The sequence below is a fragment of the Cherax quadricarinatus genome, chromosome 50 (assembly GCF_038502225.1).
Source record: "Cherax quadricarinatus isolate ZL_2023a chromosome 50, ASM3850222v1, whole genome shotgun sequence".
Taxonomy (NCBI): domain Eukaryota; kingdom Metazoa; phylum Arthropoda; class Malacostraca; order Decapoda; family Parastacidae; genus Cherax; species Cherax quadricarinatus.
Genome location: NC_091341.1, coordinates 26,272,636 through 26,288,381, shown reverse-complemented (window position 1 = coordinate 26,288,381; position 15,746 = coordinate 26,272,636). Strand labels below are relative to the sequence as shown.

The 15,746-nt window shown below is 39.3% G+C and overlaps 1 protein-coding gene across 1 annotated transcript; it reads right to left on the bottom strand.

The window, feature by feature from the left end:
* Positions 1-625: 625 nt before the first annotated feature.
* Positions 626-15,104, bottom strand: LOC128695311 (ionotropic receptor 21a-like). Its single transcript, XM_070095352.1, has 12 exons — positions 15,062-15,104; positions 13,871-14,008; positions 13,691-13,785; positions 8,083-8,202; positions 7,527-7,750; positions 6,872-6,997; positions 6,517-6,703; positions 5,979-6,215; positions 2,174-2,439; positions 1,649-1,786; positions 1,248-1,434; positions 626-883 (listed from the first exon to the last, which is right to left on the bottom strand). Exons 1-12 carry the CDS (start codon positions 15,102-15,104, stop codon positions 626-628), a joined length of 2,019 nt encoding a protein of 672 aa, XP_069951453.1.
* Between the last annotated feature and the right edge of the window lie 642 nt (positions 15,105-15,746).

Genomic DNA, 15,746 nt, shown 5'->3' with positions numbered 1-15,746 from the left:
AGTGACTCCTTATAAATCAGTATGGCTTTATTTTTCAAAGGGGAAAAAAACTGGTGCCGAAAGGCTATATGACCAAGGACACCTGAAAACGGTGAAAGTGGTGACTATAGTGCACAATGGCATCAGCGACCACTGGCTTATTGGTGGTGTGATAGGTGGTCTGGTGAAAATAGAGGGACAAAAACAATTATATATGCAGACGAGTCATTAGAACAAGGTGCAAAATACCAGGAAAAAAAAAGCATTGCAGTATACCTATTTGTGTATTCTGTTTCACAAATACGTAAACCTCACGGGGCGCTGACAGCGGCCTGCGCAGCTATTGTCAGTAATTTCTGTATATAAATTGTTTGTACTTAACGAATGAAGGTGTTCAACATTTACTTGAAATTCGCGACCAAAATATTAAAATTTGGCATATTACAAATCACAATTTGCTTTAACATTTCTCGTGAGTTTTTACACAAATCAATAATTTAGCATCATTGAAATTGAATATGAACGTATGTGATCATTTCTCAAGTTTTCAAGAGGCATTTCATTTCTTTTTTGAGTTTCAAAACAATGCTATTGTAACCTCCCCGTCTCTCGGATCAATGCAGTAATCGGAACAGCGAGTTTCTTCTTAATAAGAAGTTTCTTTCATGCATAATTTTAACAATAACTCTGCAATAAACACAATTATAGACGAAGATAGGCCCATGGCGACTATCATTAAGGGACCTTGCATGTGGAGGAGTGTAAGAGCCTGGTTCCCACTGGTGTCTGGTTCACTCTGGGCAGCCACTACCAGTCCTGTCACTTGTTCCTTATGCTGTCTCCTGCGACTTTCTGCCTTAGCTCTCAAAATCATGTCCTTAATCCATTTTTCATATAATCCAGCCTGGAAAATGTAAAAATATTCTTTTCTTTTACATTCATGAAAATAATATTGAAATATTGAAGGAAGGTCTGAATAATATTTGTCATAAAGTGTCCTCGATCGATCAAGAAAAATACTCTGTATTGGGTCATGTCTCAACACATGCAGTCCAAGGGTCCTGATTCTAATACCTGCAATGAAGCAGTTCTTATCTTTCAACAATTTTAAAGATTTTATGTACAATAATTATCTGTTCATGATTTTCAGTACCACAAAAAACCATCAGTTCACTGATACGTATATTCTAATGCAGAAACTTAAACTATTTAATGATTTAATCTCAGTTATTTCAAGAACTATTAATCGTCACTGTTATTCATCTAACCTCGATAATATACATGATTAATTTGTCAAGCTGTGGTTTGTAAGGAGCGTCGTGAGGAATGGGCCAGGCTCCCGGCCCAGGAATTATGTTCTCCCTGCCGATGTAAAGCTTAGTGGTGCCGTCCACCATTGTGTAGTAGTCAGCGATCATTTGCTGCAGGTAGTTGAACCCGTCCATATACGCTTGTCTGAAAGATAGTACACTTATTTACAATTTTTTACGTGACTGTTACCCTATAGTAACAATTATATTATAATAGAGGTAGTCGTTGTAATATTAATACTACTAATATCAGCTGTACAAACAACGGTAGTTGTACTTGACGTAGTTGCAATTTTTAAAAATATCAGAAATAATTATTATACAAAACTTTAAATCTTTAATAGCTTAAAGATATACACTTATGTTCTGCTGCTTGGCGTAGTCCATACTCTGCGGAAGGGACGATTTCCATTATGTTAGAGAGTGTCTGATACACTACGGAATCTGACTGTTTGAAGAACTGATGAAACTTCTCCCCGTAATCAGGCATCGTTACCCTGTGAAAATACTCCATGTAAGGATTGTGAAAAGGAAAGTGATAACTCTTATAGTAATTGTACAAGCGTGTCTTTCCATTATGTATAGGAGTATGCATGTATTTATATACGAAAAGTTTACATATAGAGAGTGTGTGTGTGTGTGAGTGTGTGTGTGTGTGTGTGTGTGTGTGTGTGTGTGTGTGTGTGTGTGTGTGTGTGTGTGTATGTGTGTGTGTGTGTGTGTGTGTGTGTGTGTGTGTGTGTGTACATTCAGCATAAATTATGAAATCTTTGACCTTTGTTTCAAATAAATGCTGAAAATCACACGACTAAAGTCAACTTTGTCGAAAACAGGTGAATATAAATATGTAAAAAATGAACCACTTAAAGATTATTTATCATTACTTGTCAACAACTTTGACGAGCTGCTCCAGTGTCTCTGGTCTGGGTGGGTACTTGGGCAGAGTGAGAGCGGCTGTCAGGTTGCCTCTGTAGACGTTGCTCACGATGAAGGCGAACGCCAGCCAAGTCACCAGCAACAAGCGACTTGAACTACTCTCAGGTAGTTGCTTCTTGGTACCCTGACCAAGCAGCGCCACAAGAACTACTTCAGCCGAGTCTCCTATGGTTAGTTTGTTCTTTGATATTCCTCCCTTTTCTGAGCGAGAGATCTGAGACGAGAAGATGATTCTGTGCTTTTACGAACTTATTCCCAAAACCGCTACTCTGCTAGTATCATCGTTTATTTAAAAAAATAATTTAAAAACTATGGCCACATTTTAATAATAGCACATGTATACTATTCAAGTTAATCGTAACTGTAATAAAGTTGGTAGAATTACCGACAATATGTAAAGTAAAAGGACACAAGTGCAACTAATGTGACATTTATTGTGGCAACGTTTCGCTCTCCAGGAGCTTTATCAAGCCATTACAAACAATACATGGACACAGAGGGTATATAAAGGCTCAGAGTGTGGTGAATACTAGTGAGGTACCATTTCGATGTTCACTAGTGGTAGTAGTAGTAGTAGTAGTAGTGGTAGTGACAAAAGTAATACAATATGGTAGAGCAATTAATTCGTACATGAGTAAAAGGATATAAAAGCTATTACTTGGGTAACATAAAAATGGGTTGGACAAATATAAACTGGAATGAGGCAGCTTGTTTCAGTGTTCACTCTCTGTGCTTTGTGTAGTAAAACAGGAGAGACTATGTGATGGCAGGGTTTACTGTTTTCAGGAGGATTCTTGCTAAGACTTCGGAGATGGTGAAGCTGCCGTTGTTTTGTTTAATTGTATTTGAAACAGCGATCAGTGCTGATTCAAGGCACTTGCGTGTGCGGAAATTAGTTTCTTTTATCACTAATTGGGCGTCTCTGAATTTCATAAGATGATTGGTGGAATTTCGGTGTTGTACACAGGCGTTGTTTAAGTTGTCGTTCCTACATGCGTATATGTGTTCATTGAGGCGGGTGTCGAGGTTTCTTGCTGTTTCACCTACGTAGATCTTGTCACAGCCTCCACAGGGTATAGTGTAAACTCCTGCATTGACTGATTCGTGGTGCTTGGGTTTTGTCCTGGTTAGATCCTTTATTGAAGTGGTAGAAGCGATGGCGACTCTGGTGTTAGCTTGTGAAAGTACTTTTGAGACGTTTAGTGCAACCTGGCTGTTGGGAAGAATTATAACTTTGTTGGGAGCGGTGTTGATGCGTGGAGAATTGATGATCTGAAGAGCTCTTTTCTTGCAGTCTTTGATGAAAAAAGGAGGAAATTGTAACTCAGTGAATGTTTGGTGAATGTAAGTACATTCCTCGTCAAGAAACTCAGGACTACAAATTCGGTATGCTCTTAGGAAAAACCCGATGATGATGCCTCTTTTGGTCTTGGTATCTTGACTGGAATAGAAGTGTGTGAGATCATTTTTATTGGTGGGTTTCCGATAAACTTGAAATCTTAGGTTGTTGTCTACTTTGTGAATGAGGACGTCGAGGAAAGGTAGCTTGTCATTGGACTCTTCTTCTAGTGTAAACTGAATCGCTGGTTCAACTGCGTTGAGCCTTGCCTGGAGATCCCGTACATCAAAACGTTTTGGAGTTATTACGAGGACATCGTCCACGTAACGTAACCAAGTGACGCTTGAAGGGATGATGTTGGCGAAGTGTTCGGACTCTAGGTGTTCCATGTATAAGTTGGCTAGGACGGCACTTATTGGGGACCCCATTCCCATGCCGTAGGTTTGTTTGTAGAGCTTGTTATTGAAGGAAAAACAGTTGAAGTTAACACAGAGTTCAATCAAGTCAACAAAATCTCCGGGAGGTAAAGGAAGATTAAGGTCCTGGTTGACTTTACGTCGTAGAACCTCGATGGCTTTTTTGGTAGGTACTTTTGTGAAGAGGGAAGTCACATCCAAACTGCTTAGTTTCTTGTTACGGATGGAGAGGTTACGGATGCGGTTGAGAAGGTCGCCTGAGTGTTTAAGATGAGCGGGGCTGATGGTCCCCAGAAGGCAGGAAAGATGTTTGGCAAGAACTCCGGCTAGTTTGTGTGGAGCACTGCCTATTCCTGACGTGATTGGTCTGAGAGGAATATTGTGTTTATGGGTCTTGGGTAAACCATACATGTGTGCTGGTTTAGGGTTGCTTGGTAACAAGTACAGAAGTTTCTTCCCTTCTCTAGTGCGTTTGAGTATTTGTCTGGTTTTGTATAGAAAGTCTTTGGTGAGCGTCTCCCACTGTTGAGTGCTGATGGGTTCGTATGTAGATTGATCATACAAAAGGTCCATCATTTTAGTGTTGTAGTCACTGGTGTTGAGTATGACGACTCCACCTCCTTTGTCGGCGGTGGTGACGATAATGTTGGGGTCGTTGGCGAGGTCCTTAAGGGCAGTGAAGATACGCCGACACTTCTATTCCAGTCAAGATACCAAGACCAAAAGAGGCATCATCATCGGGTTTTTCCTAAGAGCATACCGAATTTGTAGTCCTGAGTTTCTTGACGAGGAATGTACTTACATTCACCAAACATTCACTGAGTTACAATTTCCTCCTTTTTTCATCAAAGACTGCAAGAAAAGAGCTCTTCAGATCATCAATTCTCCACGCATCAACACCGCTCCCAACAAAGTTATAATTCTTCCCAACAGCCAGGTTGCACTAAACGTCTCAAAAGTACTTTCACAAGCTAACACCAGAGTCGCCATCGCTTCTACCACTTCAATAAAGGATCTAACCAGGACAAAACCCAAGCACCACGAATCAGTCAATGCAGGAGTTTACACTATACCCTGTGGAGGCTGTGACAAGATCTACGTAGGTGAAACAGCAAGAAACCTCGACACCCGCCTCAATGAACACATATACGCATGTAGGAACGACAACTTAAACAACGCCTGTGTACAACACCGAAATTCCACCAATCATCTTATGAAATTCAGAGACGCCCAATTAGTGATAAAAGAAACTAATTTCCGCACACGCAAGTGCCTTGAATCAGCACTGATCGCTGTTTCAAATACAATTAAACAAAACAACGGCAGCTTCACCATCTCCGAAGTCTTAGCAAGAATCCTCCTGAAAACAGTAAACCCTGCCATCACATAGTCTCTCCTGTTTTACTACACAAAGCACAGAGAGTGAACACTGAAACAAGCTGCCTCATTCCAGTTTATATTTGTCCAACCCATTTTTATGTTACCCAAGTAATAGCTTTTATATCCTTTTACTCATGTACGAATTAATTGCTCTACCATATTGTATTACTTTTGTCACTACCACTACTACTACTACTACTACTACCACTAGTGAACATCGAAATGGTACCTCACTAGTATTCACCACACTCTGAGCCTTTATATACCCTCTGTGTCCATGTATTGTTTGTAATGGCTTGATAAAGCTCCTGGAGAGCGAAACGTTGCCACAATAAATGTCACATTAGTTGCACTTGTGTCCTTTTACTTTACTTAATCGTAACTAATCTCGATTAAAACAAAAGCAATAAATGCTTATCATCATTAAAAGTTTAGGACTATGAAATAACGCTACAATTCACATAGACACTAAGTATATTTTAGTTTTTATCCCTTAGTAATATAATTTCCAAAATATTGTTTTAAAAGAATTGACGAGGATTCAGTTATTTAAATCTATACGTGAAGGGCAATGAAACACTAAGCAGTAATTACTACGCCAACAGTACCGTTGCTTACCAAAAACAAGCAGGGAGGTACCAATAGCAGGATAACTAGGACTGATACCCAGACTTCGTCTGCCAGAGGACTGAAGAGACTTTCCCACTTTGAAGTGAGCGAAGGCGTGGCCACTGAGAAACAGGTGGAATCTAACAGGTAGATATACGTAAAATCGTACAGGAGTTGTCGCTGCGGCAATACTATGTGAAATATAGAAGCTATGAGGGAGGACCTTTCCATCACTAAGCCAGTTACCTGGTAACAGGTTACGAGAATTTTTTAAAGTAAAATATTTAATTATTTAAGAACATTATAAATATATTTATATTATATTATATATATATATATATATATATATATATATATATATATATATATATCTATATATATATATATATCTATATATCATTTTTGCTTCTCTTATATGAGCAGGTAATTGTTATTAGGAAAGGTAGAGAATTGAGAGGACAGAAAATGGAGAATAATTTTATGTAAACGATATAAAGAACATTTGATATTCAAATAGATACAAATCTGGCCCCACTTATTTACAAACCTGATCCCAGGTGCTTACAGGTAGCACATTAAAGGTAAAGTTTAGAGCGTCAGCAATGGTACGTAGCATCATGGCGTCGCTGCCAGAGTACCTGGTGACACCAGTGTTATCACCACTCCGTTCTTCGGCTTCACTCCAGTATGGTCTATAGGGCAGGGCTGTCACATTTACTGTAGCTCCGTAAAAACTGAAAGAATATATTTAGTGCATTAGAAATCTTAAGGATTTACTGTTAAACCTGGATGAGCGTTTTGTGCTATACATCACTTTTGCTTTATGTAACAATTCAACCAGAGCAAAATTAATAGATTAATGTATTACAGTATACAGAGAATGATCTTGAGTATTTATATACTTATTAAACTTTTCGGGAAATAGTGAATGGTGAAGTTTTTGTAGACCACTGTCTTTTTTCCAAACCGCAGTCCCTACTATTCTGGCACCGGGCACACTGTACGGCAGGTTTACGTATACTCTGAAACTTTAGTCAGGATTACATAACTATATGGAAAAATGTCTGGATTATATAACTGTATATGAAAAAAAATGTCGAATATATAACCGTATATGGATAAATGTCTGGATTATATAACCGTATGGGAAATAACTTTATAATACGATAACGATCTGGATAACACATCAACCTCAATGATCATATGGCCAATATAAATAATGATTATAATTAGCGAATATAATCAAAAGAAAATTCCAATATAATAATTTCTTCAAGAACTCAAAAAATTACGAAGTTAGTGCTGGATCTCAATGTCTTCGATTCCTACTTCGAAAACAGGTTTCTGGAAATAAATTCTTTGTTAATAAAACTAAAAAAAATTTCATTATGCATATTTTTAAATTAGGCGGTTAAATTATTTTATAAAGCAGTTTGTAATAATGTTGGTAGAATTACCGACAATATGTAAACTAAAAGGAGAGCGAAACGTTGCCACAATAAAATGTCACATTAGTTGCACTTGTGTCCTTTTACTTTACATAAAGCAGTTTGTTACCTGGGTAGACTCAACGTCTCGTTCAAAACCACTAGCATAGCATTCATCATGGAGAATGTCCAGTGTTTGCTCAGGAGCTGGTACACCTGTAGGCGAGTGACGGCGAGGAGCCTCGTCGACCACACCAGGAGGCGGACCTTGAGGGAACACTCAGCGAAGGTATTGAGGAAGTCTGCGTTGTCACTCACCACTACCACCGTCACGCACCATGACACTTGCCGTAGCTGCCAACATTAATATGGTAGGTGCTTAATAATAACCCAAGTAAAGACAAACAGAAAAGATTAACTGATTTGTATATTTTGATACCCTTCCCAGAAGGGGGTCAAAATATACAGACCAATTAATCTTGTGCTTCTGTCTCCACGTGAGTTATTATTCAGCATTGATAAGTGTTCATTACGCTTTATTTATACATAGTAGACGTTATTTGAACTATTCTCCTTAGCAATAATGTAAGCAATCAATCCGCCTCAGCAGTAACGTGACAGGAAAGTACTCTCCTCAGTAGTAATGTAAATGGTGTCCAGCATGAATGATAATGTGGATGACGTACCCTCCGAGCTTCGGCAACCACAAGTGACAACTTCGTCTGCGTCGTCATGTTAGCGTCACTGCTGTCTGCTACCACCTTGAATACTCCCACACCCCAGGGAGCCCACAACTGCTCGAAGCTCTGAATTATAAATTATAGGAATGTTAAAAAATTTTACGACATATACGACAAGTATAAAAACAATCAAAAGACCACAAAAGTAGCAATGGCTAGATCATCAACAGCCGATTTGGATAAAACAAAATGACACGGCAAGGAAAATTGTGTATAATACGAGAATTTAAAAAAGCTACTTCTAAATAAATGTGTCTCCTAAACAGCTAATCCTACTTAGAAATGTTCCCATAACAGCTGATCCTGTTTTGAGATATTTCCTTAACAGCTGATCTTACCTAACAGGGCCAGATAAGTAACCTATCACCTAAGTATTCTCATGCAAATTTCTAAGTATATACAAAGCGTCATTTTTAGAGACTGAAGAGGGCATCGATCAAGTGAAATTTCCTAAATCTGGAATGATAACAGTTTTTCTTTCAACACACCGGCCGTATCCCACCGAGGCAGGGTGGCCCAAAAAGAAAAACGAAAGCTCCTCTTTTTAAATTTAGTAATTTATACAGGAGAGGGGTTATGATAACAGTTATCTTATTTAATATTATGTTATTCAGTTTTAATGCATAACAAGTTTTTAGAATTGTCATTCATGGTATTCATTTAGTTTACATTAAACTATTCCAATGGTGGAAAAAAATTTCTATTGTCAATATTCCAAAAATTCTCTCGTAATATTATCGATGAAAGTAAATTAAAATATTAATATTTTCTATATTTACTATGAAATCGGTAGATGGTAAGTTGTTGGCGTCATGGATTACGATAGCGGAGCAGTGTGGTTGAAACGCAGCTTCAAGTACAAGTCCAGCCGACCAGTAAGGACTCAAAAGTCCCATATGTTCTCCTGGATCCATTGAAAATAAAATAATTGTTACAATACATATAATAGAGTTGGAAGGGTTTCTGCTGCTGGAAGTTTTCATGACTTTTTTTTCCTGCTGCATTAACCTGAAGATATATTTTTGGCAGTAACTCAGCTAAATAACTTCATTAAGAAAAAAATTGTAAAATGAAATTGGGAATCTTCAGTATATACTATATGCTGTCAACTAACCTGGAGGAAGGCGCAGTGTACCCCCAGCTCCTTGACAGGTGTGTAGCACTGTGCACATCAACACTGCTAACACCCCGGTAAGAGCTCTTGGTTGTGCCATAAATTAAACCTTTTCACTGCAAGTAAAGAGCACCTAGTTTTATCACGAACATAAAATTAAACAAAACTCAGAAACAACTACACTGATTCCATCAGTATCATATGAATTTGTTCTGCGTTTGTATTTGTTTGATAAACTAAAATTTTTGGCAACAAATTAACGGAAACAAGACAAAAAGGATGATGGAGTATAGGCAACGTCCTCAAACATACCAAGAAATGTTTCTCTGCGAGCAACGAAGCTAGCAGAATGTTGGCTTTCTCAGCTAGAATGCTTTCTCAGCTAGAAAGCTTTCTCAGCTAGAAAGCTTTCTCAGCTAGAAACTTCAAACACAAAGCACCAGACAACATACTGACTGATACACTTATTAAACCGCGTCCTGAATGTGCCGTCTAATTTTGGTCTACAGTCTGAATAAAAAAGATATACGGGAAAGGGTATAGAGAGGAGCTATCAAATACGTAACGTCGCTCATAAACAAATCTTGTTTAGCGTCTCAAAACGCTTTTTTCTCTTATTAAAAGAAGTCAAAAAATGAGATTCTATTCAAATCATTGAGATAATGAATGGCTTTGACACTTTTCATGTTCACATGGACCTGCTTTGCATGGGCCAGTAGGCCTGCTGCAGTGTTCCTTCTTTCTTATGTTCTTATGTTCTTAAACGCGAACTGTGAGATACTGAACGAGTTCATAACTTGAAATAAAGAAATAAAACCAGGAAAAAGATGCAATAAGATAGTATGATAAAGTTTTACTGCAAACAGAATTATAACAATGGAATAAACTACCCGCTAATGTTGCAAGCGACAAGAAAATACGGTCATTCAAGAACCAGCTAGACAATTGGACAATTTGCCAGAGCGTTTGTTACCATTGACTAGTAAGGTATGGCGAGGGAGGACAGGAGCGAGATGTTCCCTTGCACTCTGGTCCTCTCACTCAACTACTTAACACTCACTAAACCCGCGCGTACCGCCCTATACATACATGTACACATGTTAGTATTCATTGTATAACGCATAGTTGAGTATAATAACACGAATGCCATAGTGGATTTATTTGAAACTGACCCAAAAACTTTCATTTAATATTTATAAAATACTCCGCAGTGTTTTGGGAATAAAGCTATAAATATAATTTTTAAAGCACAATTACACTGCACCCTTACTAAAGCACTAACCTTCAATGTCGTCCCACACCCCATTCCCCAGGATCCTGTACCCCAGGAACGGGCTCCCCCGGGTCACAGCGACAATTGACCCCCTACGCTGATGTCCTCATAACCACCTGTAGAGGCGTCGTAAGGGGGAGGGCGACCCGGGTGACACCATTTAGGGGGTAACACCATAGAACCTCTAAAGAAGGTGACACTAATGCACAAAACAGTGCCTCGCCAACGTAAGAGAAGAATCCATCGTTAATTTTGATGATTTGATAGATTGATTTTAATGATGTGATACATGATTTTGCATAATTGAAGGCAAAGGAAATTTAAGATCAGATTCACTGAGATGTTACCTGTACTCAAGGTCAAATGTAAGATCACATTCACTGAGATGTTACCTGTACTCAAGGTCAAATGTAAGATCACATTCACTGAGATGTTACCTGTACTCAAGGTCAAATGTAAGATCACATTCACTGAGATGTTACCTGTACTCAAGGTCAAATGTAAGATCATATTCACTGAGATGTTACCTGTACTCAAGGTCAAATGTAAGATCACATTCACTGAGATGTTACCTGTACTCAACGTCAAATGTAAGATCACATTCACTGAGATGTTACCTGTACTCAAGGTCAAATGTAAGATCACATTCACTGAGATGTTACCTGTACTCAAGGTCAAATGTAAGATCACATTCACTGAGATGTTACCTGTACTCAAGGTCATATCGGAACTAGTGTTTCTCTGATATTGCAATTTTTTCTTTATTTTTCAAGTTTTTTTTTGTTTTGTTTTGGCATTGTTGAAGATGAATAAATGTAGGATCTGTTGGCTGTACTCAAAGTGGTATTTGAGTTTATGTTTCCTAAATATTACTACGATTATTTATTTGACCATTAATGAAGTTGAGAAGTATTCTGTTCAGTTTATGGCCCTTAAACGTTCTCATTGTTAAACATTTGTCACTAGTCATGCAGCAGTGACGTAACTGGAGTTTACTCCCCCATCCCCCCACCCTTGAATTTCATGGGGGTGGCACCAGAGATTCCGCCCCGGGTGACACCAACTCAAGCGACGGCTCTGACCACCTGGAAAACTTGACCCCCATTGACTCCCATACACAGCCATATTTTTACACTTGGTTCGATACATCTTCGCTGCTAATATACGACGCCTCATTCCCAAATCATCTCTACCCCTATATCCCCACATGATAAAAACAATCCACAACCACGTACGCCGCCGCCCTTGCCTCTGTCTCCAACACCCCACACACGTCCAAACTGAGCGCCGTCAAAACGAACATCCTTCTCCCCCACCACCACCAAAGTTAGAACACAAGCGAACCATTCCCTTAGCCCCTCCAAGCGCTCGCAAAAAAATACACAACATGAAAAGCCGTCTCCTCATCCCCACAGAATCTACAGACCCCATTTTCCAACACCTTTCTATTCCTTAAGGAGTAGGAAGGTTTCATGAGAGAAAAAAAAAGAAAAATTGAAATATTATGAAAAGAGGTTTTCTTACCGAAAAAATAGTGCATAATATTGGCAATATGTTGATGCAATCAGCTTGTTTCTATTATTTTTAAGTATGTTTTTTTTTCAAAAATATAATTTTTTTTTGGTTCTTGCTGTCATCAAGAGTAATTAATTTTTTTTATGCTTCAAAAATTACGATTTTTATGATTGTTTCCTTCTAAATACTCTGTGGCAACTTCTGAGGACTGTATTCAAGTGAACAGAGTGATTGCACCTCAGTCGCCCGTAGGCTATCAACATGGAAGTGTAAAACATAGTGAAATGTGGCGTGACATGACCGTAGAGTTTTACAGAAAACATATGTGTAACTCAGGAATAAGTTACTGACATTATTTTTCAGTTTTTGCGAAAAGTATTTACAAGAGTGTCATGATTTTTTGCACACGTTATTGAGGAATGATGGTTCTATTCAGTTTCAGGGTTGATTTGCGATGTTTTTTACTGTTTTGTTTTTACTGATTTTTTTTTTCTCCCAAAAAGTCCTTAAAAAAATTTTAATTTTTTTATTATGCAATCTATTGACATATCGCTCAAAGGACTTGAAATAAAGATTATTTAGCCCTTTATCTTTAATTTGATGTCAACGACAAAATTGTATGTTTTACCAATTGTATGTTTTACCAATTGTATGTTTTACCAATTTTGTAAAGGGAGAGTTTTATGCCCTATAGGATAAAGGCAACATTTATTTTTTCTATCTTTTAAGACAAAATGTCATTACAGTGTGTACGCATCAAATGCTGCTTACATCACAGTAAAAATTTAACTGAAATTGAATAAAAAAAATTGAAATTTACTTCCCCTCCGTACAGTGGGTATGGCATATACCACATAACTAGGTACCACGAAATCCTGACCCCTCAATGTTGCTCTCCTGCAGAAATTCAACATCCATACGATACAGTCACAAACCTCCCAGACCACATTGATTCACATTGATTTATGATTCACACTGATCGTGAAACACCGAAGGCCGGCAATTAAGTTATTCTTCCACACTGCCCGACACTACCTTTCGCGTCTGCACCCTTACTGGTATGGCTCACTTTACTCTTCACCCCAAGCCCCGTTCCTGCTTATTATGCCCTCCACTCTCTACACTCTTGACCACCTCCACCCAAGCGTTTTTTCTCTGCCTTTGAGCAGACGTCAGGACATCATCCGAATCCGAGGCCGTCGCAGACCTCTTCCTTGTGCCCACGTCCTACACGACATCTCCATCTCTGCCTCACTATGTACCTCCACTTCCACTAAATGGACGCCTCCCTTGGGCCTAACTCCCTCGACGTGCCCAAAGGTTGCCTCCAGTTCAGTCACATCCGCCACACATGACTATTTGAAATCCCTCCACGGATGTCTACGGCAATTCCCCCTCCCTGGGGAAAACATACCCAGTAAAGCCTTTTCCAATACCTCATCAAGGCTAGCTCCCTCAGCCTCCGGCCTCACACTCTCCCGAACATGCCTCATGTCCAAAAGTTCCTCCGCCTTCTCAGTCGGAAGACCTCCATTCAGCTTATCATTCAAGACAGTCGTCTCATCACTCCACAACCTACCTTTTCCACGGCCGTCCTGCGGTTTCGCTTCTTGTACTACACTCCCTCTCCGGTATGACTGTTCTGTACATACCCTGGGGATACTCTCGTCGGCCAAATTCCGCCGCCACAATCTTACTGCCCATAAATCCTGCATGTGTGGCGCTGTCCTGTATATGTTACCATGATCTGTGTACGAAAGTCAGATAGGAACACATAGAAAGACACAGGTGTTGCAACGACATCTTGAGGGAGAACGTTCCTTCCGACAAACCTGCATACACACCAACCCACTTGCCCTGTTGCGCCACATGCACAACGCCATACTTGCTGAACACCTGTCGGAGATCAGTTTCGTCCACCTCAAATGGCACATTCCGCAACTTAAGCCAGGTGTAGCGTTCAGACGCGTCTATGAGACCCGAACAACGTCAGTAACTTTCATTACTACGTCTTGAACTGCTCCACAATCGCCTCGTACACTTGTGTCGACAGCAACTTCTCTAATAGTCGAACTGCTCCATTCAGTGCAACAACGTGCAACTTATCTGTAATCCCGTACGTGTCTCTGATGATTTTCAGCAATAACACTTGCGACACCTTTGGGGTGACGGCCCCACGGAGCAGCTCAATCCCAAGGACCCCAATGGAAATAAGTCACTTCCGACTTTTTTGGGTTATCCTAGGTTCTCTACACATATGCTGCTATGTATGATAGTCTATGTAACTGTATTTGTATATTCCTGAATAAACTTACTAACTCACACGTCTGCGCAGACCTGACGCCATAAGGTCACACCACCAACCATCCAAGTGGAACTGGCAGGGAGCGTCACACACAGGTCTGCTCTGGCCGCCGTCAACACAGCGAAATTGTAGTTAGGTTGTCAGGAAGTGAAAGACTTTTAGTGAGCACTTTATTGTCAATACAATAGTTTTTTATTTAGCTTTGACGCTGCCAAATAAATATGTTCAGTAGATCCGATGTGTTCCAGTTTGTGTGTATAAACGTCCCTGTTCAGGTTTTAGTGTGAATGAATGTTATTGTATAATTTTTGTATTGTGTGAATAAATAGTCTGTATGTTTGTATGTTTTTTTGTGTGTGTCTGACTCCTTAAGAATTCATCTATAAGTAATGAATCGTTTTTTATGAAGCAAAGAAAACATCAGATATCAAGAAAATGTCGATCAAGAATCTACTATTTTGGACTTAGTAGATACGTGCTGCTCATTCAGCTCACAGATTATATTATAATTATGAAGGAGCGCTAAACACGTAGGCTTATACAGCGCATGTGAGGGGGGGTGGGAAGTATTCAGGCTCTATTCAGGGAACTGGAGCACAGATCCAATTCCCTATATCAAGAACCCCTCACCCGCGACAAGGAGCCTTCCTTGAGGGGCTTCACCTCACAGATCATTAATGAACAAACACACTGTAATCAGTGAGGCTCTCATTCCTACTGAAATTTTTAATAAGCGTAGCTGTTACCATCTCAGCTGCCATCATGAATGCGATAGGATAAAATCTTATTCGGAACATATGTTAGTGTATTCCTCGTAAAGTAATATTACTGATATACATTTTGTTCCCCCTCTTGGAATTATTATTAAAAGTAAATATTTTTAACATAAAATTTGTTTATTTAACTTCCAGGGTAAACATTTGCCATTCAAGTTATTTTTATGGAGAGGTTCCATCAGAGGTTTTTGCATGTTTAAACCAGTACCCATTTCAACTCCGTACAACACTAGCTTCCTCACTGGGAGTAATTGACTGATGTTGGATTATGGTAAATGTTAAGGGAGTTTAACCCACAAACATGGGTGTTCTGGGGATATGCATGAAAGGCTGTACCATAGACTGGGTCGCCTTCCCAGAGAGTGGAAAGAAATCCACCATGGTAGTACAGTCTCCCCGCCGTGTCTTCCCTATGCCACCTTCTAATCCACCTGTATACTGTAGCGAGGCTGACCCCGACCTCCGGAGAGATTTCTTTCACTGGTACTCCCCTTAGCCACATCCACACTATTTTGGCACGGTACGAGGCAGCCAAGTGATGGTTTGGGAGTCTTCTCTTCATTAACGTGGCTGTTAAATAGAATTATAATGTGTAAGATATTGCACTAAATTTTATTTATACATAAA